This window comes from Podarcis tiliguerta (genome assembly GCF_965153285.1).
Source record: "Podarcis tiliguerta genome assembly, chromosome: 4".
In the NCBI taxonomy this organism is placed as follows: domain Eukaryota; kingdom Metazoa; phylum Chordata; class Lepidosauria; order Squamata; family Lacertidae; genus Podarcis; species Podarcis tiliguerta.
The window spans coordinates 3,092,562-3,114,481 of record NC_139537.1 but is presented as its reverse complement, the minus strand read 5'-3'; the positions used below and the strand labels follow the sequence as shown (position 1 = coordinate 3,114,481).

General features: G+C 50.0%; 2 protein-coding genes across 8 annotated transcripts in view; both read right to left on the bottom strand.

Moving 5' to 3' along the window:
• Window positions 1–1,402: 1,402 nt before the first annotated feature.
• Window positions 1,403–15,387, bottom strand: CHRNA10 (cholinergic receptor nicotinic alpha 10 subunit). The gene is made up of 5 exons (XM_083436585.1): window positions 14,571–15,387; window positions 12,388–12,533; window positions 10,366–10,520; window positions 6,732–7,264; window positions 1,403–5,663 (listed from the first exon to the last, which is right to left on the bottom strand). The coding sequence occupies exons 1-5, from the start codon at window positions 14,638–14,640 to the stop codon at window positions 5,056–5,058; spliced, it is 1,512 nt and encodes a 503-aa protein (XP_083292711.1). The 5' UTR covers window positions 14,641–15,387; the 3' UTR covers window positions 1,403–5,055.
• A 2,847-nt stretch (window positions 15,388–18,234) lies between these two features.
• The window catches only part of NUP98 (nucleoporin 98 and 96 precursor), a 47,714-nt gene continuing 44,028 nt past the window's right edge, over window positions 18,235–21,920 (bottom strand). For all 7 annotated transcript variants that reach the window (XM_083436030.1, XM_083436032.1, XM_083436034.1 and 4 more), the window contains one exon: window positions 18,235–19,648. In XM_083436030.1, the coding sequence (XP_083292156.1) occupies window positions 19,431–19,648 (218 nt within the window). In that variant the 3' untranslated portion in view covers window positions 18,235–19,430. The remainder of the gene's footprint in view (window positions 19,649–21,920) is intronic.

Genomic DNA, 21,920 nt, shown 5'->3' with positions numbered 1-21,920 from the left:
GCTTCCGAAAAAAGTTTGCAAACCGTAAACACTTACTTCCGGGTTTGCAGTGTTTGGGTTCCAAGTTGTTTGAGTACCAAGGCGTTTGAGAACCAAGGCGCCACTGTAATTGGGATGGAGGGAGAGACAAAATGCCATATTTTCCTATGTATAAGACTAGGGTTTTTTCCTAAAAAATAATGTCCAAAATTTGGGGGCATCTTATACATGGGTGCCATCTCTCTCCCCCCCCCCCCATTTTCTTAATTTGGAGTGCCCCCAAATTGGGGGTGTCTTATACATGGGGGCTTCTTATAGACGGAAAAACATGGTAATTCCCCACATTCCATCTCTCCTGCTCCAAATTTCTAAGACTTCTCTTCCCCCTCCCCACAAACATGCAAAATGGCGCCTCCAAGTTTTCCCATTGCAAGGCCCAGATTTTGTCCCCCACCCCACATGGTTAAGAAGGAGGGAAATCCTGTTCTGCAAAGATTCCTTGTCTACATGTCTGGCACACAGTTCCCCTAATGTGAGCGCCGAAAAATTGCTTGTTTATTGCATTTATATCCCTAGCTTTTTCTCCCTGAAGCTTGAAGTGACTTACATGGTTCTACCGCCGCCGCCGCCCCCATCTAATCCCCACAACACCCCTGTGCAATAGGTCTGGCTGAGAGGCAGTGACTGGCCCCCAGGGTCAGGCAATGAGCTTCGTGGCTGAGTTGGGGATTCGAAACCTGATCTCTAACCGCTGCACCACGCTGCCTCTCGGTGTGGATTGCTGGTCCAGCCCTGTGGTTCTGCTCCGTTCATTTGCAGCTAGCCAGGCCCCAGTGGAGCAGAGCTATATCACAGAACTGCAGAGTTGGGAGGGAACGCAAAGGTCATGCAGTCCAGCCCCCCAAGACCCCTTTGAAAGCCACTGGGGCCTTTATATTTATATAGACAAGGATTAAGTGCAAGATATTGGTTGTGCTTAGAATAGATTTATGAAAGATTTAGAAAACTTATTGATTAGAATATTTGTATGAGATTGTATGGGGAAAATACAGAATAACAGATACAAATTCGCTTAAAATGTATATAGGAAGTGCAGTGTAATCGATGGAAGTCAATCAATGAAATTTTATTATTGAGATATTTGTAGAATAAATTTGGAATTTTCTTCTTATTTTTTCTTTTTCTTTTTTCTTCCTTTTTTCTTTTTTGTTCTTTTTTTATATATGTGTGTGCCTATCTGAAAAATATATGTATGTATGTATGTATGTATGTATGTATGTATGTATTTGTATGTATTTTGCTTGTATTTTGTAATAATTATGTTAAATAAAATTTAATAAAAGAAAAAGGAAGCCACTGGGGCAGAAGATGGGCATAAAGAAGAGACAACCCCACAGAGAACCTTGCGGATGCAGAGAAACGGTTGGCTTTTTGAGGACTTTATTGTCATTTCCACATCTGTTTCCAGTTCACTGTTGAGAATCTGCAGGTGGGGCACGAAGGTGTCTCAGATGGAAGGAAGCTGAGAACACCCTCGTCCCATTTCAGGATCAGTGGATCAACGAAGCAAAAGGGTCCGTGGCCCCCTCCCACAGCTGCCCCCCCCCCCCGGCTGACTCACCTGATGGCTTTGACCTTTATTAAAATCCACGGGCTTCCGAACTAATTCATTTTACCCCTTGCCCAGCTCATTTGAACCGAAGCTCAGAATCTACAGGATAGTGTCCTTTCCCATTGCAAAGGCGCATTGTCCATTTTTTGCACCACTGGAGGAACGTACATGGGATCGGCTTCTCCTCCCAGGGGCCAGTGAGGTCAGATGTGAGCTTCCTTGGCCCGCCAGAGGCCTGTTCAAGCTCAGGGATTCTGGCGCCCGACCTTGTCTAGACTGAGATTGCCTTGGAAGTTTGAGGAGGAATGGAAAGGGCGGTTGAAAATGTAATACAAGAAAAAAGTCACAGAAACACACCCGAACATTTGGCTTGAAGGTGAGGTGCTCTCAAGCCTGCAAACGAGCAAGTCTATCCCAAAATTAAGATCTTGTCGGAGGGTTGCACAAGGTCGAAGCAAGCAAGCATAACCAAAGCGAGACTGATAATTGGCATTTCAGGATTTGGGCAAGCGATGAAATGTGACAAGAAGGACAGAGGAGAAAGTCCCCCTGGAAAACATGCACACATTTAAAGCACTCTTAAAAAGCAGAGACATCACCTTGCCAACAAAGGTCTGTATAGTTAAAGCCATGGTTTTCCCAGTAGTGATGTATGGAAGTGAGAGCTGGACAATCAAGAAAGCTGATCGCCGAAGAATGGATGCTTTTGAATTCTGGTGCTGGAGGAGACTCTTGAGAGTCCCATGGACTGCAAGAAGATCCAACCTCTCCATTCTGAAGGGAATCAGCCCTGAGTGCTCACTGGAAGGACAGATCCTGAAGCTGAGGCTCCAATACTTTGGCCACCTCATGAGAAGAGAAGACTCCCTGGAAAAGACCCTGATGTTGGGAAAGATGGAGGGCACAAGGAGAAGGGGACGACAGAGGACGAGATGGTGGGAAAGTGTTCTCGAAGCTACCAGCATGAGTTTGACCAAATTGCGGGAGGCAGTAGAAGACAGGAGTGCCTGGTGTGCTCTGGTCCATGGGGTCACGAAGAGTCGGACACGACTAAACGACTAAACAACAACTATGCTACTTTCAATGCCAAGGTTTCTTGTCCCTTGGGACTAAATCATTTTGAACTTCTGAAAGCTCTGGGGCTTCTTTACACCTGCCAGTTTCTCCCTATTGTGCTTAAGCAAAGATCCACGCTCACCTCAGTATTGCTAAAGGAGGGAATGAACTCCTTGTGGATTCTGCACGAAGGTGTGGGGGGGTGGGGAGCCAGATTCTGAAGCCGAAATCTCTGATCGGCATGAATTAGGTAAATCACTTCACAACAGGCAGAGGGCCTTCTTGGTGGTGGCGCCTGCCCTGTGGAACGCCCTCCCATCAGATGTCAAGGAAATAAACAGCTATCTGACTTTTAGAAGACATCTGAGGGAAGCCCTGTTTAGGGACGTTTTCTATGTTTGATGTTTTATTGTGTATTTAATATTATGTTGGGAGCCGCCCAGAGTGACTGGGGAAGAAGAAGAAGAAGAAGAAGAAGAAGAAGAAGAAGAAGAAGAGGAGGAGGAGGAGGAATTTGGATTTGATATCCCACTTTATCACTACCCGAAGGAGTCTCAAAGCGGCTAACATTCTCCTTTCCCTTCCTCCCCCACAACGAACACTCTGTGAGGTGAGTGGGGCTGAGAGGCTTCAGAGAAGTGTGAGCAGCCCAAGGTCACCCAGCAGCTCCATGTGGAGGAGCAGGGAAGCAAACCCGGTTCACCAGATTACGAGTCTACCTCTCTTAACCACTACACCACACTGGTTCTCTCTGGGGAAACCCAGCCAGAAGGGCAGGTTATAAATAATAAGTTGTTGTTGTTACAACCAATATGGTTTTGGATATAGCTGTGCATGTTTTGTTCTGTTCTCCTGGCCACCAAGGAAGGGCCCAAAGCCATGCAGGAGGCAGAACAGCTGACCCTCGACCTCAGGGCATTCTGCTTCTGTTCCACAAACACAGAAGCCTTTGTGTCCTGTGTCAGCCCAGCTTCATCAAGCTGGTCTCCAGGAGGGCTAGAAACACGTTAGGGCTTGTTGGGTTGGTTGGCTGCTTGGTTTTGGAGTGGGAGCAGGGCTGTTAAATGGGATTTGCAGAAGGCCAAACTCAGTGCTGCCCTAGGCACTAAAACTCTGCATTTGCATCATCCTAGAATTATAGGTGCTTTTGAATTATGGTGCTGGAGGAGACTCTTGAGAGTCCCATGGACTACAAGAAGAATAAATCGATCCATTCTGAAGGAAACCAGTCCTGAGTGCTCACTGGAAGGACAGATCCTGAAGCTGAGGCTCCAAGACTTTGGCCACCTCATGAGAAGAGAAGACTCCCTGGAAAAGACCCTGATGTTGGGAAAGATGGAGGGCACAAGGAGAAGGGGACGACAGAGGATGAGATGGTGGGACAGTGTTCTCGAAGCTACCAGCATGAGTTTGACCAGACTGCGGGAAGCAGTGCCTGGCGTGCTCTGGTCCAGGGGGTCACGAAGAGTCGGACACGACTAAACGACTCAACAACAACAACAACAGAATTATAGGGCTGGAAAGGGCAAAGGGTCATCTAGACCAACCCCCTATGGTGCAAGTGTTTGCATAATCACAAATTGCACCAATGCCATGGATGGCGCTCTCCTGTTTGGATTTTCAAAGCAATAGGGAACCTTGGGATTCTGAGAGGAGAAAGTGTGCGATGGCAGTAGATGGAAGAGACTGCTGCTTGCGTTCAAGGAGGAATTAAAGGAAGCACGAGGGGTTCACAATCCACATTAAGCTGCAGTGTGGACAGAGCCGTGGACCAGGAGGTCTTGCATGTAGAAGGTCCCACATCCATTCCCCAAAAGCATCTTCCAGAGAGGGCTGGAAAAGACTCCCTTGCCTGAAACCCTGGCGAGCTGCTGTCCGTCAGTGTAGACAATACTGCGATGAATGAACCCATGTCCCGACTTGGCAGCTGTTCCTTTCCTCCTAGGGTTGTGGGGCAGCTGTGTGTGTGCAGCAGCCAAAGACTAAATCGCTCATCCGCTAGGTGGGTGTGGTGGTGGATGCAGAAGCAGCGGCCGTGTCCGTAGTATCCAATTTCTGGCTCGACACAGAACTGTAGAGTTGGAAGGGACCCCCAGGGCCCCTGGACATGCTGTTGCCCACCCCCCCCCATGGTCCAAGAGCTGCACCCCTCACCACCTATGGCATCCCAATGGGTCTTGGGGCTCACCTGTCCAGCTCACACTTCCCTGGGTGCCCATCAGAAATGTCCCAGTCCTGCCAGCGGATTGGACCTTCTGCCAGCACCGTTCAGCAGCCCTGCGCGACCCACTTTTTGCAGGGCAAGTTCTCCTTCCAAAAAATGATGATGATGATGATGATATCGCAGCACCCGGCTGAGGAGCAGGAAGGAGGCTCTGCTGGCTTGCTTCCCGCTCCTCTGGGGCATCTCAGATGGCTTTGCCCATGATGAGGACGCTCATGATGAAGACCATCGCGAAGAAGACCCACATGAAGAAGCGGTCCATCACCTTGGCGATCTTCTTCCACTCCCCGGTCCTCCTGGAAGCCGCCTTCTGGTCCCGGAAGCAGTTGGCAATGTACTCCACGTTCCTGAGGATGCTGTGGTGGTGGCAGAGGCAGCGGCTCTTGGCGCAAGGGGCCTGATCCGCAGACTCGCCCTCCCCGCCCTCCAGGTCCACGTACTGGCCGCCCTCGCCCCAGCCGGGCTGCTCCGAGGGGCTGCTGGGCCCCTGCGAAGGAGACCGGTGGGGCGGGGCTTCCTCGCCGGGGGATCTCCCCCTGCCCACCCCCCACGTGGGGCCCCCGCCGTTGGCCACGCGGGCTTTGGGGGCGGGCTCTGGCTCCGGCCGGGGGCTCTTGCAGCTCTCCCCCACTTCGTAGACGAAGAAGATGCGGGCCATGTACTGCAGGATGAGCTTCTTGGCCCACCTGGGGACGGGTTTGGCGCCCGGGCCGCAGTGGTGGATGTTCATGATGAAGATGGTCAAGGCAGTCGAGGCCGTGATCATGGTCATGGTGGCGATGTAGTATTTGCCTGCAGGTGGAGGGGTCGGGGAGCGGGGGATGGACGGACAAGAGGAGACGCTCCTTTAGCACCTGAGAGCGGCCATCACACCAATCCGGGGTGCTGGACTACAACTCCCATCAGCCCCAGCCTGAAATTGAGGAAGCACCAGGCTGGGGAAGGCAACAGGAGACCTTCGCAGGTATTATTATTATTATTATTATTATTATTATTATTATTATTATATTTTATTATTTATACCCCACCCATCCAGCTGGGTTTCCCTAGCCACTCAGGGCAGCTCCCAACTGAATATTAAAAACATAATAAAGCATCAATAATAATAATAATAATAATTTTAAAAATTATTAAAACTAAAAAAACTATTACAGTGGTACCTCAGGTTAAGTACTTAATTCGTTCTGGAGGTCCGTTCTTAACCTGAAACTGTTCTTAACCTGAAGCACCACTTTAGCTAATGGGGCCTCCTGCTGCTGCCACACCGCCGGAGCACAATTTATCTTCTCATCCTGAAGCAAAGTTCTTAACCTGAAGTGCTATTTCTGGGTTAGCGGAGTCTATAACCTGAGGCATATGTAACCCGAGGTACCACTGTAAATTTATTAAATTTAAAAAAAACACCTGCCCTCCCCAGCCAAGACCGGGCTCAGGGCAGCTAACACCAGGTATAAAAACAATTGATTAAAATACAACTTAAAAACAAAATTAAAATACAACATTAAATGCAACCTCATTTCAGTAGAAACTCAAATCAATAACTTTTTGGGGGATGAAAATGTGAAATCTTCACCAAGGCCAACTATCCAGACTGGTCCTACGTGGGCCAGAAAAAAGCCAGGGAAGTCCCCAAATAGGAGTTCCATCACAGAAGGAAAAAGGAAAGAGGGGAAGGGGATCAAGTTGATTCCAAGCCAAAGGCCAGGGGGAACAACTCCGTCTTCCAGGCCCTGCGGAACGAAATCAGATCCTGCAGATGTCAACCCCAAACTCGCCATATCCCTTTTTTCCGTTTCCTTGTTTCTGGGCTGGGCCCAGAGACTCCACAATCCTCACCTTCTCCCCCCAGGGACTACTCACCGATGAGGGGCACGTTCTCCGAGGGGGGCATGCTCTCGGCCACCAGCAGCTGGAAGACGGTCAGTGCCAGGAGGACGGTCACCCCCAGGGACACCTTCTCCCCGGAGTCGGCCGGGAGGTAGAAGCCCAGCGGAGCCAGGAAAGAGATCATGATGCAGGGGAGAAGCAGGTTGAAGATGTAGAAGGAAGCCCTCCTCTTGAGGTGCAGCGTGTAGGTGACGTCCGGGTAGGGCTCCGAGCAGCACCCGTAGGTGACCACGCTGCGCTTGGCCGGCATCCCCAGAACTTCCCACTCCACGTTCTCCACAAAGTCCGTCAGGTCCCCCGTCTCCTGTTTGTTCAGGATGTCGATCTGGTTGCCGTTGTACGTCCACGAGCCAAAGGTCAGTCGGCACTGCTGGCCGTCAAAGGGGAAGTAGGAGACGTCCACCTTGCAGGAGCTCTTGGTGATGGCCGGAGAGTCCCACATGATCTGGCCGTCCGAGTGGATCACCACGTTGGTCTCCATCGAGCCCGTGAACTGGTCATCGGCACTGGAGGAGGAGGAAGGAGAGAAATAATTATTATTGTTATTATTTATACTCCACCCATCTGGCTGGGTTTCCCCAGCCACTCTGGGAGGCTCCCAACAGAACCTCGGGTTAAGTACTTAATTCGTTCCGGAGGTCTGTTCTTAACCTGAAACTGTTCTTAACCTGAAGCACCACTTTAGCTAATGGGGGCCTCCTGCTGCCGCCGCGCCGCTGGAGCACGATTTCTGTTCTCATCCTGAAGCAAAGTTCTTAACCTGAAGCACTATTTCTGGGTTAGCAGAGTATGTAACCTGAAGCATATGTAACCTGAAGCATATGTAACCCGAGGTACCACTGCATTAAAAACACAAAATAGGGGGTGTCTTATACATGGGGCGTCTTATAGACGGAAAAACATGGTAATTCCCCACATTCCAGCTCTCCTGATCCAAATTTCTACCACTTCTCTTCCTCCTCACCAAAAACATGCAACATGGCGCCTCCAGGTTTTCCCATTGCGAGGCCCAGATTTTGTGCCCCACCCCACCCCACCCCACATGGTTAAGCAGGAGGGAAATCCTGTTCTGCAAAGATTCCTTGTTTACATGTCTGGCACACAGTTCCCCTAATGTGAGCACCGAAGAATTGCTTGCTTATTGCATTCATATCCCGGCTTTTTCTCATTGAAGTAACTTACATGGTTCTACTGTCCCCCCATCTAATCCCCACAACACCCCTGTGAGGTAGGCCTGGCAGCATTAAACATTAAAAACTTCCCTAAACAGGGCTGCCTTCAGATGTCTTTTTAAAGTCAGATACAGTGGTGCCTCGCAAGACGAAATTAATTCATTCTGCGAGTTTTTTCGTCTTGTGAATTTTTCGTCTTGCGAAGCACGGTTTCCCATAGGAAATGCATTGACGGTTTCCCATAGGAATGCATTGACGATTTTAAGAAAAAGGCGCAAGACGTTTTCGTCTTGCAAAGCAGGCCCATAGGGAAATTCGTCTTGCGAAGCAACTCAAAAAACGAAAAACTCTTTCGTCTTGCAAGTTTTTCGTCTTGCGAGGCATTCGTCTTGCGAGGTACCACTGTAGTTGTTTATTTTCTTGACATCTGATGGGAGGGCGTTCCACAGGGCAGGCGCCACCACCGGGAAGGCCCTCTGCCTGGCTCCCTGTAACCTCACTTCTCGCAGGGAGGGAACCGCCAGAAGGCCCTCAGAGCCGGACCTCAGTGTCTGGGCTAGACGATGGGATGGAGACGCTCCTTCAGGCATACAGGACTGAGGCCATTTAGGGCTTTCAAGGTCAGCACCAACACTTTGAATTGTGCTCAGAAACGTCCTGGGAGCCAATGTAGGTCTTTCAGGACTGGTGTTATGGGGTCTCGGTGGCCACTCCCAGTCACCAGTCTAGCTGCCGCATTCTGAAATAATTGCAGTTTCCGATGAAGCATGGTGCCAAGTCAGGAAAGCAGCTCTCTGTTTTCAGGAGAACATCCATTTCATTTCATTTACAGTGGTACCTCGGTTTTCGAACGTAATCCATTCCGGAAGACGTTGGACTTCTGAAAACCGAAGCAATGACTTCCGGAAGCATTTACTTCCAGAAAACTCAATACAGAAGCCGTGTGGCACATTTGACTTCCGAAAAGCATTCAAAAACCGAAGCAATTACTTCTGGGTTTTCGGTGTTCGAAAACCGAAATGTCTGACTTTCGAGACGTTCAAAAACCGGGGTACCACTTTACTATAATCCTACCCTGCTTTTCACTCATGTGAGTCATAAAGCGGCTTACATACAATAAATAATAACTACTATTAATAACTATTTTAGAACTATAATAATTATAATAATAATGGTCGCGGGGTTTAGATAATCAAAATTTATGTGTTGTAAAACAGCTAATAAAAAGGAGTAGAAAACAAACATAGGGAAAAGAGGGGTGGAAAGTCAATAAGAAACTTTCTATGTTAAAAAATTGTATAATGATAAATGCTTTGAAATATCGTTGAGGACTTAATACAAATGATATAAAAACAATAAATAGTAACTTAGTAAAGGTAAAGGGACCCCTGACCGTTAAGTCCAGTCGCAGACGACTCTGGGGTTTCGGCACTCATCTCGCTTTATTGGCCAAGGGAGCCTGCGTACAACTTCCGGGTCATGTGGCCAGCATGACTAAGCCGCTTCTGGCGAACCAGAGCAGTGCACAGAAATGCCATTTACCTTCCCGCCGGAGGGGTACCTATTTATCTACTTGCACTCTGACGTGCTTTCGAACTGCTAGGTTGGCAGGAGCAGGGACTGAGCAACGGGAGCTCACCCCGTCGCGGGGATTCGAACTGCTGAACTTCTGATTGGCAAGCCCAAGAGGCTCAGTGGTTTAGACCACAGCGCCACTTGCAACATAAATAAAATAATGAACAAATCAACAATAAAATAACCACCTTCTATAAATCAGTAGCAAAACAACTTATAAAATGGTTTACAGTGGTGCCTCGCAAGACGAAATTAATTCGTTCCGCGAGTCTCTTCGTCTAGCGGTTTTTTCGTCTTGCGAAGCAGCCCTATTAGCGGCTTAGTGGATTAGCGCTATTAGCGGTTTAGCGGCTATTAGCGGCTATTAGCGGCTATTAAAGGCTTAAGGGATTAGCGGATTAGCTGCTAAAAGGCTATTAGCGGTTTAGCGGCTTAGAAAAAGGGGGTGGGGAGTGAAAAAAAATCTCAAGACTCGCAAGACATTTTTGTCTTGCGAAGCAAGCCCATAGGGAAATTCGTCCTGCGAAGCGCATCGAAAAATGGAAAACCCTTTCGTCTAGCGGGTTTTCCATCTTGCGAGGCATTCGTCTTGCGGGGTACCACTGTAAACAGCATAACCACAAGAAGCCATTTTATAAAATTTGCAGAGCATCACAGGACTCATAATCCACAAAACAATATGAAGAACATTAGCAGACTAAAAACCAAAAACAAACTTCAAGCACCGCTGAATCCAGACGCTTTCTCTCCCTGCTCCCGTGACTCATAGTCTTCCACTTAGTTCAACAAAAAGCACCTTCGCAGAGCATCTTTTAAAGGGAAGGGCTGTGGCGCCACAGGGGGCCTTCTGTGAAACCTACTTGTTATACAGAACGATGTCCGGCCTCCAGACGTAGCTGCTTGGGATCCGTATGGTGTCAATGCCATCATAAGCCTCCTTCTCCCAGCTCAGGTAGGCGTCCACCCACACCTGCCGGATCCACAGGTAAGCCGTCAAGATTTGATTCCTCTCATCCTGCAAGGCAAGAGGGAAAACAACCTCAGATACAGGGCGCAAGGAGCACACCTTATGCTCTGCTTTTCTTGCAGAGCGGGGCATCGGATCGGGAATCGGGGGGAAATCGGCTTTGACACACACACACACACACACACTTTGCAATACAGTGGTGCCTCGCAAGACAAAATTAATTCGTTCCGCGAGCTTTTTCGTAGAGCGAGTTTTTTCGTCTTGCGAAGCACCACGGCGGGGAGGGGTGGGGAGAAGCAGGGCAGCTGCCGCAGCTGATATCTTGGACGCACCCGTGCCTTGTGGCCACCACGCGACGCGGCTGCTGGAGGGCGGCAGGGCTCAGGAGCACGACTCCGGCTGCAACACTGGCTGCTGGCGGCAACGGCTCCTGAGGGGAGCGCGCGAGGGTGGTGGGCAGCTGCATGAGGCAGCCGGAAGGTCGACCACCAGCCAGAAGGTCGGAGGGAGCCGGAGGAGCCGTCAGCAGGAAGGTGGGAGGGAGCCGGAGGAGCGGGGAAGCGAGCGTGCGTGCGTGCAGTGACCGTCGCCATGACACGAGAGGCAGGGCCGTTTCGTCTAGCGAAGCAAGCCCTTAGGAAAATCCGTCTTGCGAAGCACCTCAGAAAACGAAAAACCCTTTCGTCTAGCGAGTTTTTCGTCTTCCAAGGCATTCGTCTTGCGGGGTACCACTGTACCTCCTTTTTTTCTTTAGAGGCGAGGAAGGAATAGACCAAGTGCCTTGCCCAGCCTGTTAGAAAATGGTTTCTAATCCTAATTGCTAAAAACTGGGAAAAAGAAACTGTGCCAACAGAAAAGGAATGGCAAGACAAACTGTTATTGAGTACGGTATATTGAACTGGCTAGATGAACAGAAGCAATTAGAGATCACACTAGACAAGAGTTTCAAAAAGCATGGGGGAAATGCAGGGAACACTTCACAAAACAGTGCCCTAAAATACATACCTGGACTTGTTTTGATTAATGTCTTCAGGAGACTTTGTGGATATTTAAGTTATAATTAGAAAATTCTTAATAATTATTCATAAAGGAAACGTTTATAGGAAGTAAATAAGGAGGTCAGATACAGGATAAAGGAAGTCTTTTATTTGGTTGTTTGTATTGTTGTATGTTATGCTCATTGTATGTTAAAAGTAAAGGTAAAGGGACCCCTGACCATTAAGTCCAGTCGCCAACGACTCTGAGGTTGTGGCGCTCACCGTGCTTTATTGGCCGAGGGAGCTGGCGTACAGCTTCCAGGTCATGTGGCCAGCATGACTAAGCCGCTTCTGGAGAACCAGAGAAACACACGGAAACGCCGTTTACCTTCCCGCCAGAGCGGTACCTGTTTATCTACCTGAACTTTAATGTGCTTCTGAACTGCTAGTTGGCAGGAACTGGGACCAAGCAACGGGAGCTCACCCCGTCGCGGGGATTCGAACAGCCGACCTTCTGATCGGCAAGTCCTAGGCTCTGTGGTTTAACCCAAAGAGCCACCCGCATCGCAGTCATTTGCTTACCTCCCTGAAAGTCATATTTCATTTAGATGGAGATTGAATGAAGACTTATTAGATGATCAAAAAGCAAGATGAGTGGCGCAACCCCAGAGTCGTCCATGATTGGACCTAATGGTCGGGGGTCCCTTTCCCCTTTAAGCAAATGGCGAATGAAAGTCTCCAGTTGGGAACAGAGAACTCAAAGCAGTTCGGCAAAACAGGGCCCTGGCCTAGCCAACCAAGACCAAAACCCCATGCAATGGTGCGCAAGACACAGTGGATCTATCCATAGCCGCCCAGCCTCTTCCGACAAGAGTGCTCTGACCCTCGGCTGCATTTGAAGCCTCTTCCACCCGCCCTCCAAGCACCAAAGGACTCACCATGTCGATGATCTGGGACAGGGTGACCTGCAGGGTGACATTGAGAGCTCGGTCAGTATCTTCTGCCGGACGCAGCGCATTGGAGTAGTTGGCAAACAGGTCATTGAGCAGCTTGTAGGCAAACTTGCCCTGAGCCCCTGAGCAGCCTGGGGAAAAAGGAGGCCAAGTTGTGGGGCAGGGAGGGGGGGGGGAGAGAGAGAACAAAGGAAAGGTCCATGTCAGCTGTTTCCAAAATATTTAAAGGCCACCAAAACCTCTGTTCCATAAATGCCTGTGCCCCCTTCTCTACCCTATGAAAAGCAGAATGACAGTTTGCACAACCCACTAAGGAAGATAGGAAGACAATAAACTTCAAAGCAGCAGCAATTTAGTTGCACATGTGTTGAAAATCCAGTTCTTCTTGGTGTTTAGCCGGGATCTCCTTTCTTTGAGTCCATCAGAAAACAAACTGGCTCCATCTTCCATGGGGCAGCCCTCCAGAGTCGGACGCAGGCTTGCCATTGGAGGGAGGGGGGTTTGCTATCGCTAGGGTCTTGTCCCTCTCCAGGGCCAATGGGGACACACATACACACCCTCCGCACACTCAGGCGCAGTGCGGCAAGCCTCCGCAGGCCACCTGCTCTGGATTTCTTCCGCTCACCAAGCACGGAGGTCACATTCGCAGCCCTGTCCCCGGGCAGAATCCCGCAGAGGAGGAGCAGCTCCGAAAGGGCCGTTTGTCCAAGGACTGAGCAGTTGCAAGTGCCCCTCCGCGGTGCCTTGCAGGGTTAAGGCATTGCACATGGGTGCAAAGACAGACTCCCCACATGGAAGCCCTGTGGACACGGCGTTCGTTCCACAACATGTGCAAAGAGGATCTCTTCCTTCCTGTGCTGCAGCCAAGACTTCCCGAGTGAGAGGTCAGCCGAGGGCAGCCTGAAGTAGCCCCAGTCAGCAGTCAGTATTGTTATTATTATTATTATTTGCATCTATATTCCACCTCTTCCTCCCAGGAACTCAAAGTGGTGAACATGGTTCTCCCTGCCCTCGTTTAACCCCAGCAATGACCCTGAGAGGTAGACTAGGCTGAGAGGGAGAGGGACTGGCCCAGGGTCATACCCAGAGAGGTTTGTGGCCCAGTGTGGGGATTTGAACCCAGGGCCTCGTCCAACACTCTAACCACTACACCCCGCTGCCTCTCACCCACAGAAGCCATGCTCTGCCTCCTTCCAGCACAGTGGAGCTAGCCTAAAGTGCCCATCGTGCCACTTTTAAAAGGACAGTTACGCCTCTCTATCCATTTTACAAGCAGGGAAACCGAGGCTGGGAGAGTGATTTAGAATCATGGAAAGGTAGCCTTGGAGGGGACCCAGGGGTCATCTAGTCCAACTCCCTGCAATACAGAAATTGCAGCTAAATTTGCCCAAGGCTCCTTAGCCAGTCCATGCGAAGGTAGGATTTGAACCCAGGTCTTCTCTCTCTTCGCCAGATGGAGCCACCTACATTACTTGGACCCCACCGGCTCTCCCCTGTCGGCACCTGTCTCTTCCTCCGTTTTTTAAGCTCCTAACAGGCAGGGGATGTTGCAAGATCCGTCCTTTCCTCGGTTTGAAAGTTTAATGACGGGTGTCCCATTTCCCTGGCAGGCGCGTCTATTGACATCTTGCAAGGTTCGCTTACAGATCAAGACACACACGTTTCCAGTCCCTAACCAGCTGCATTTCCAAAGCGCAGCCTGGCCTGCATTTCCTCGCAAGAGGGCGATTGAATTGCAATTTAGCTGATGGCAACTCCAGGACGCAAACTCTCCGGGGCCAAGTTTCTATGGAGCTGTTAGGACAAACCTCCCCGCCGTGAAAACAACTCTTTTCCCAAGTATGATTGCAAAGACAAACGCACGGGTCCTGAGGAGGAGCAGGTAGAATTCTCTCCCAGGTGGGAGGTCAAATGCGAAACCTTAGAATCTGCAGCTGGCCAGGGAGGGGGGGACAGGGGGGGCAGCTGCTTGATTGAAGGCTTGCAAAATTCCAGGAGGGAGCAGCCTTTTGCTTATGAGCAAAAGTCCTTCAAGCAAGCGTCAGAGAGAGAGGGAAAGCAGAATAATTTCCTTGCACCACATTTGCACGGCCCCTTCTGCTAATAAGAAGCAAAGAAGAAATCAAGGCACCATAAAGGAGAGGTGCAAAGCCTTTTGAAAGTCTTACCTGGCGCCAAGAGGAGACCCAGCAAAGAGGCAGACAGGAGGAAGGTGCCCATCCAAGGATTCGGAGACATCTTCACCCTTGCCAAGGTGAACCTGGGGGGTGGGAGGTGGCGAATCTCAGAAGCGGCTGGAAGGAGGGCTTTCAGTCACCCGGAGAGCATGGCTGCGTGAGTCAGCGAGGAGAAGGCAGAGGAGGCAGTCCAGAGGAACCCTTTTTGCGTGCGGAAGGTCCAGTGCGTGTAAACTCTGTGCTGTGCAACTCAGACTGTCTTTTCTTTGACAGCCACCGATGGATTTTCCTTACCTAGAGTGGAAAAAAAAGCAGCCAGCAAGCCGGTCGTAGGTGACATCAGGTGGAAGGAGCAGCCTCGGAGGTTGCAAATGAACCTCTGGCAAAAGATCCGCCCTGCACAGCCAACCTAAGGGGTTTTGTGTGTGTGTGTGTGTGTGTTAAGGCAGCAGAGACACGGCAGGTCAAGGTGAGTTTGGGTTTTGCTCACCAGCCTGTTTTAGACTGCAGTCGTCTGGAAGAAAGGGACACAAAGGCCTCGCCGGCGCCGGCTGGTTAAAGCAAACTGTGCCATCCGCGAAACAAAAGGAAACCTTCGTTTCCGAATGTGCACAATCATCCTGGAATCTCAGGTGCGCAGCATCAGCTTGGTGGTCGTTCGGCATTCCACGAAACTCCAGTCTTTTTGCACTCACTGCAGAGGCCAGGTGTCAATTATAGCAGGAAGTCTTCAGGATGTCTTAAGGCCCAGCAGACTGGCAGAACGACTCCTCTGAAAACTGTGGGCCGCTGGACTGTGCCAACAACCAGAGCGCCAGATGAGACCCAACGGGTCTATCTGGTCCAGCATCCCCAGCGGATTTAGGGGAGCGTGACTGGTTCCGTCACACTAGGCATGGAGCCTTGGGGGCACCGCAAGGGACGCTGAAACTATTATTCAGAATGGAGCGAGAGAGGTGAGGAGGTGCTGAGTTTTAGCAAGGCACATGGTGGTACTAAAATTTGAAACCCCTAAGTCTGCCTCTGCCACAAGGGCCTCTTCTGAGAAGCCCCCAGGCACCATGTGGAAGGAAAGTAGCTCTCTCCCTAGATTACAGGGGGTTGGACTTTATGACCCCTGGGGTCCTTTCTAGGGCTGGGCGATATCTGGTTTTCAGCCTTGTGATATATCACCAGCTAAACATCGGAATACACTGATGTGTCACAATGTCTGAAATAAGGGCGGGGCTATGTAGAGGCTAAGGGATGCGGGTGGTGCTGTGGTCTAAACCACAGAGCCTAGGGCTTGCCGATCAGAAGGTCGGCGGTTCGGATCCCCGCGACGGGGTGAGCTCCCGTTGCTCAGTCCCTGCTCCTGCCAACCTAGCAGTTCGAAAGCACGTCAAAGTGCAAGTAGATAAATAGGTACTGCTCCGGCGGGAAGGTAAACGGCGTTTCTGTGCACTGCTCTGGTTCGTCAGAAGTGGCTTAGTCATGCTGGCCACATGACCCGGAAGCTGTACACCGGCTCCCTTGGCCAGTAAAGCGAGATGAGAGCCGCAACCGCAGAGTCGGTCATGACTGGACCTAACGGTCAAGGGTCCCTTTACCTTTATGTAGCGGCTGGCTGGCTGTTTTTTCGCCACATTGTGATTTTTTGCGCACGCACACACATCATGATTCGCAATATAATGCCAGGTCAAAAATTATGAAACTTGTTATAGATATATCGCCCAGCCTTAGTGCCTTCTAGCTCTACAGTTCTATGTGTGGGATGTAATCCACTGGGAGCAGTCAAGTACAACAGCCCTTGTTTTGCTAGAGTGGACATGCAAGGGAAAGTTTGGTCCAGCCAGTCAAACTTCCTGTTCCTCCTGGCCTGGACCATCCTTCCTTACATGTGACCAGTAGGTGGGCCTGACCTTACCTGACCTAACAAAAGTTCTAGTCCATAGGTAGGCAAACTAGGGGCTGGATCTGGCCCAATCGCCTTCTGAATCCGGCCCGCAGATGGTCCGGGAATCAGCGTGTTTTTACATGAGTAGAATGTGTGCTTTTATTTAAACTGCATCTCTGGGTTATTTTGGGGGGCATAGGAATCCGTTCATTCTTTTTCCTTCAAAATATAGTCCACCCCCCCCACAAGGTCTGAGGGACAGTGGACTGGCCCCCTGCTGAAAAAGTTTGCTGACCCCTTCTCTAGTCACACTGCCACCTCTCTTCTCTTCCATCTTCCCTTTTCGTCCTGCGAACTTCCTGGACTGAACTGCTGGCTGCCAGCCAAGCAGTCCCCCAGGTAATCTCCCATATGGGGTAAACCTGTTTGTACATGTTCGTAACTTTAAGCCTAAAGCCTGCCTTCAGGGATCACTGTGTGCTCTGCCTGATCTTTAGTAAAACTACAGTGGTACCTCGGGTTAAGTACTTAATTGGTTCCAGAGGTCCGTTCTTAACCTGAAGCGCCACTTTAGCTAATGGGGCCTCCCGCTGCCACCACGCGATTTCTGTTCTCATCCTGAAACAAAGTTCTTAACCCGAGGTACTATTTCTGGGTTAGCGGAGTCTGTAACCTGAAGTGTCTGTAACCCGAGGTGCCACTGTACTTTTTGTTACTTATCAGTAAGACTGTGGTGTCTTTATTCTTTTAGGAGGGATTCAAGGGGTCTTACCAGGAACATAGTGGAACACATTTCAATCTGGACAAGCCAGATGGAATTGCTTGTTGACTTAAGAAACTCACCTGAGTTTGCAATCAGTTTCCACTCCGTAAAAAAGGGGAAATGAAACTTGCTAGCGCAAGTTAGGAAGGATATTAATAATCAACATATCCTCTCCTGCCACTTTCCACATTCCCACACTATGATTCTCCCAGCAAGTGGTAGTAAGTGATGCTTCTGGTTGAGGAGCTAGAGCATAACCATCATGAAAACGTAAGGTCCTGTTGTGTCCAGCTGAAGGCCATATAGCTCAGTCAGTAGAGCATGAGACTCTTAAATCTCAAGGTTGTGGGTTCAACCCCCACGTTGGGCAAATGATTCCTGCATTGCAGGGGGTTGGACTAGATGCCCCTTGTGCTCCCTTCCAACCCTACGATTCTCTGATCCTGTTCAGTTGGGGCAATGCAACCAATTTCTCTGAATCCGGAACTGGATTGGATTGGGATGATTTGTACCAAATCCAGACTTGAGGCGAGGCAGCTACAGAGTGGGTGACTACAGAGCAGTTACAAAATAGTCTCTGAAAAAGACAGACAGTCTTCAAAGTGTTGCAAATATTTCCTGCACCATATAAGGAGAATGCCAGGGTGGGGAGGAGAGCTGGACTTTGCTCATCAAGAGCTCTGGTTTCCAATCCCAGGACAGAATCTCACCCAACTCTCTCCAGTCACAGTGTTTGGAGGGAAAAGCCTGCAAGCAAGGCCTGAGGGCAGCAGCCCCTTCGCCACTCATGATGCCCAGGAACGTATACAGAGCGTAGCACCTTGCATGGTGGAGGAATAACACAGCTCCTCTTGCACCCAATTCTTGTGCCTGCACCTTTCCTCCTAAAGAGGGACACACACACCCCGGAACTGAACACTGCCCCCTAGTTACAATAGAGACCCAAGTCTGAGGTTGACCCATTTGATTCTTAAGAGAGGGGCAGGGAAGGGAAAAAAGAGAGGCAATCAGGAAAATGCTATAAACTTTTTTTATTTTCTTATAAAGGTATTTCCAGAAAAACAGACAAGAAAATAATCTGGATCATTTATTTATAGTTTTTAATAAAAACCTTTACATAATCTTCATGCGTCACCACTTTGCTGGCATCCCCCCCCCCAATACATACACGCACACGCAGACACGCACTGCCTCCAGGGGTCCCACGCAACTGGCCGCAGGGGCAGCACCCACACCAGACCTCACCCTGCCCTATGAGATTCGGGCAGACTGTCCACCCCAGGGCCCTGGAGGCTGCCAGCCAGCTTCGCATCTGGAATTCCCTTTCGGCAATATGATGAAAGCACATGGCAAGCACATTCAACATGACCACCTTGAACTGATTGGTTTGAGCCATTACCCCACCCCACCCCCCACCCCCAGCACAAAACCTAAAATCAGGTTGCGTCCCCCCCCCCCCAGCACTTCTTGCAAAGGGATTCGGCATGAAGAACAGGCGCAGCTCAGCTTGAAGACTCAAGCCAGGCTGTCAGAAGGAGGGGAACCTGCCAGCCCCCTGCAAGGATCAGAAGCACTCTGGGGTGCCATTTGTGCCGCCCCAAGACAGGATGCCAGGAAGCTGACGTCGCTGAGGGATTTCCCCCCTGCAAGGATCAGCCAACGGTGTCATTTCCGGACCAAACCTGGCTGTGCCTCCACCTCCCTCCCTTCTTTGCAAAGGCCAGGCAGCACAACCCAGATCTGACTCAGCCCCATAAGGCACATGGGCAGCAGGGTCGACTCCACTTGTCCAAACCCAGCAGCGCAGGACACACTCAAAGCCCCTGCCCCCTCCAAAAAAAACCAAACGGACGCTGACCAGAGCTCAGTTGAAATGGAGATTTGACTGTATACATACACACACACACACACACTGATTTTATTGTGCCATCTGTAAGGTGCCTTGCTCTCTGCCCGCCACAGGTCCAGTGACCCCCACAGCTGGCTTCTGCTGCGGCAAAGGCTTTATTAACACTAGAAAGCGGGGGCGGGGGGGAGGAGGTGTCGCAACACCAGAGCCCAGTCTCTGCACTTTGCCCCCTGCGGTGGCTGTGCAGCAGCCCGGGGTGGGAAGGAGTTGTGCAGGAAGGGGGCTGCCTACACCCCTGGGGCCAAAGGGCAGACGAATCGTTCAGAGAGGGCAGCTACGTCCAGGCGAGGAGGCAAGCTGCCCTCATTGCGCCACCACCGTCAGTTCCCGCAGGTAGCCCTGGGTGAGGCTACGCAGCTCCTCTAGCACGTAGTCCTCGGGCATGGGGAGGCGGCCGATGTGGGGGGCCAGCAGGCGCAGCGGCACTCTCTGCACGTCCGGGGTGGAGTCTGAGGCGGAGTCCGGAGGGTGCTGCAGGCTCAAAACCACACGCAGGATGTCCACAATGCGCTTGGCCATTTCTGGGTGCGAGAAAGGGGCAAAAGAGCGGAGGCTTGAGCAACTGAACGTATCAAAAAGCTTTGAAAAGTATTTGGTTGAGTTTGTTCCAGCAATTTCCCTGCGGGAGCGAGAGAAGCCCTTGCATTTACCAGACACGAGTGGTCTAGTCTAGGGTGTGCTCTTGGGCTGATCTCAGGTTACAAGCGTAATATAATTTTTTATCAAATTTTCTGTTTTCCAATTTAAAACACTCATTTGTACATCCTTAAAATATCAATGACTTCTCTTCTTCTCTTTCCATGATTCATTTTACATATCATAAATCCCTGCATATTTTATTTAAAAACTATACCATTCAGTATTCCATTACAGTGGTACCTTGGGTTAAGAACTTAATTCGTTCTGGAGGTCCGTTCTTAACCTGAAACTGTTCTTAACCTGAAGCTCCACTTTAGCTAATGGGGCCTCCCCCTGCCGCCACATGATTTCTGTTCTCATCCTGAAGCAAAGTTCTTAACCCAAGATACAATTTCTGGGTTTGCGGAGTCTGTAACCTAAAGCGTCTGTAACCCGAGGTACCACGGTACTGCATCCATCAAAACTGTTGAATTTTATCTTAACGCTGCCAGCGTTTTCAGCTGTACAGCTGTAATAACTGCTTTGCTAGATCCGACCAAAAAGGTCCACTTCTGTCTCTGAAACTGGTCGCCCCCCAGCTTAGAAATGGAGCCGGGAATGCAGCTATGATTCCTGCATTGCAGGGGTTTGGGCTAAATGGATCTCTCCAACTCTACGATTCTCCACTCTCCAACTGCAGAACCACAGAGAGCTATAGGGGACCAGCCTGTGCTGGATGCTGGAAAGCAGGACTATGTAACATCTACCCGCCTAGAGCTTAAGGCTGTTAGACACAGCACTGATCTCGGAGGCGGCAGAGAAGAAGTCTTTGTGCTCATCTTTTTAGGGCGAAAAAAGCACCCCGAGTTGTGGCTGCAGCTGGCAAGCGGAGCTTCCCCAACCTCTCCCTACTTGGGAGGGGGCAGGTCAACAAGTTGTAAGCTGACTGTGGCTCCTTGCCAGGCAGAGCAGAGCACACACGGTCCAGCCAGCCACTCCTATTACGCATCAGGCAGGCACTGGCTCTTTGAAGATGAGGAAAGCCTTCAGCCTCTGAACATACTTGAAGTTGGTTTTGCAGAGGTAATTGCTTTAACTGTTTTTATATCTGCAATCATTTGGTATTTGGAAATGCTTCAAGGGAAGCGATTCATAAATGAAATAAAGGAACAGTGACAGTATACCTGAAGGAGTGTCTCCACCCCCATCATTCTGCCTGGACACTGAGGTCCAGCTCAGAGGGCCTTCTGGCAGTTCCCTCGCTGTGTGAAGCAAAGCTACAGGGAACCAGGCAGAGGGCCTTCTCGGTGGTGGCACCCTCCCATGAGATGTCTAACAACTACCTGACATTTAGAAGACATCTGAAGGCAGCCCTCTTCAGGGAAGTTTTTATGTGTGACATTTTGATGTATTTTTAATCTTTGTTGGAAGCCACCCAGAGTGGCTGGGGTACAAATAAATTATTATTAATATTACTATTAGTAGTAGTAGTATTACAATAAACCCCACATTTTGCAACATGCCCTGTGCCCTGCGTTGTTCCACAAGGCAACTGAAAACCACCACCATGGACTTGTGGTGTTACCTAAACTCCACACCACAAAAGCCTCCAGGTTCTGCATTTTACATGATAGTGGCCATGAAGATTCAGAGCCACATTGCAGAAGAGAGGAGTTGTTGTTGTTGTTGTTGTTGTTGTTACTATTACTATTATTATTATTATTATTATTATTATTACTATTATTAAAAGGGAAGGAATTTTTTGAGAATACTAAGGAAAAACCATCTTCCGCAGAAACTGCTGCTTGCCTTCTATCACTGTGCCATTGAGAGCGTGCTCACTTATGGCTTATGTGTGTGGTACGGAAGCTGTACTACCCAGGACAGGATGGGGTTGCGCAGGGTTGTTAAGGCAGCAGAGAGCATTGTTGGCTGCCCACTCTCCACCTTAGAGCAGATTTATGCCACAAGGTGCCATAGGAAGGCACTGGACATAGTAAAAGATCCATCGCATCCTGGTCACTGTCTCTTCGAGCTCTTGCCGTCGGGACGGAGATACAGGACGATGAAGACAAGAACGAGCCGTCTTAAGAACAGCTTCTTCTCCAGAGCGATCTCGGCCCTGAATGGGAAGCCCGGACTTTGAAAGTCATCTAATCTCCCTTGCTGTATTAT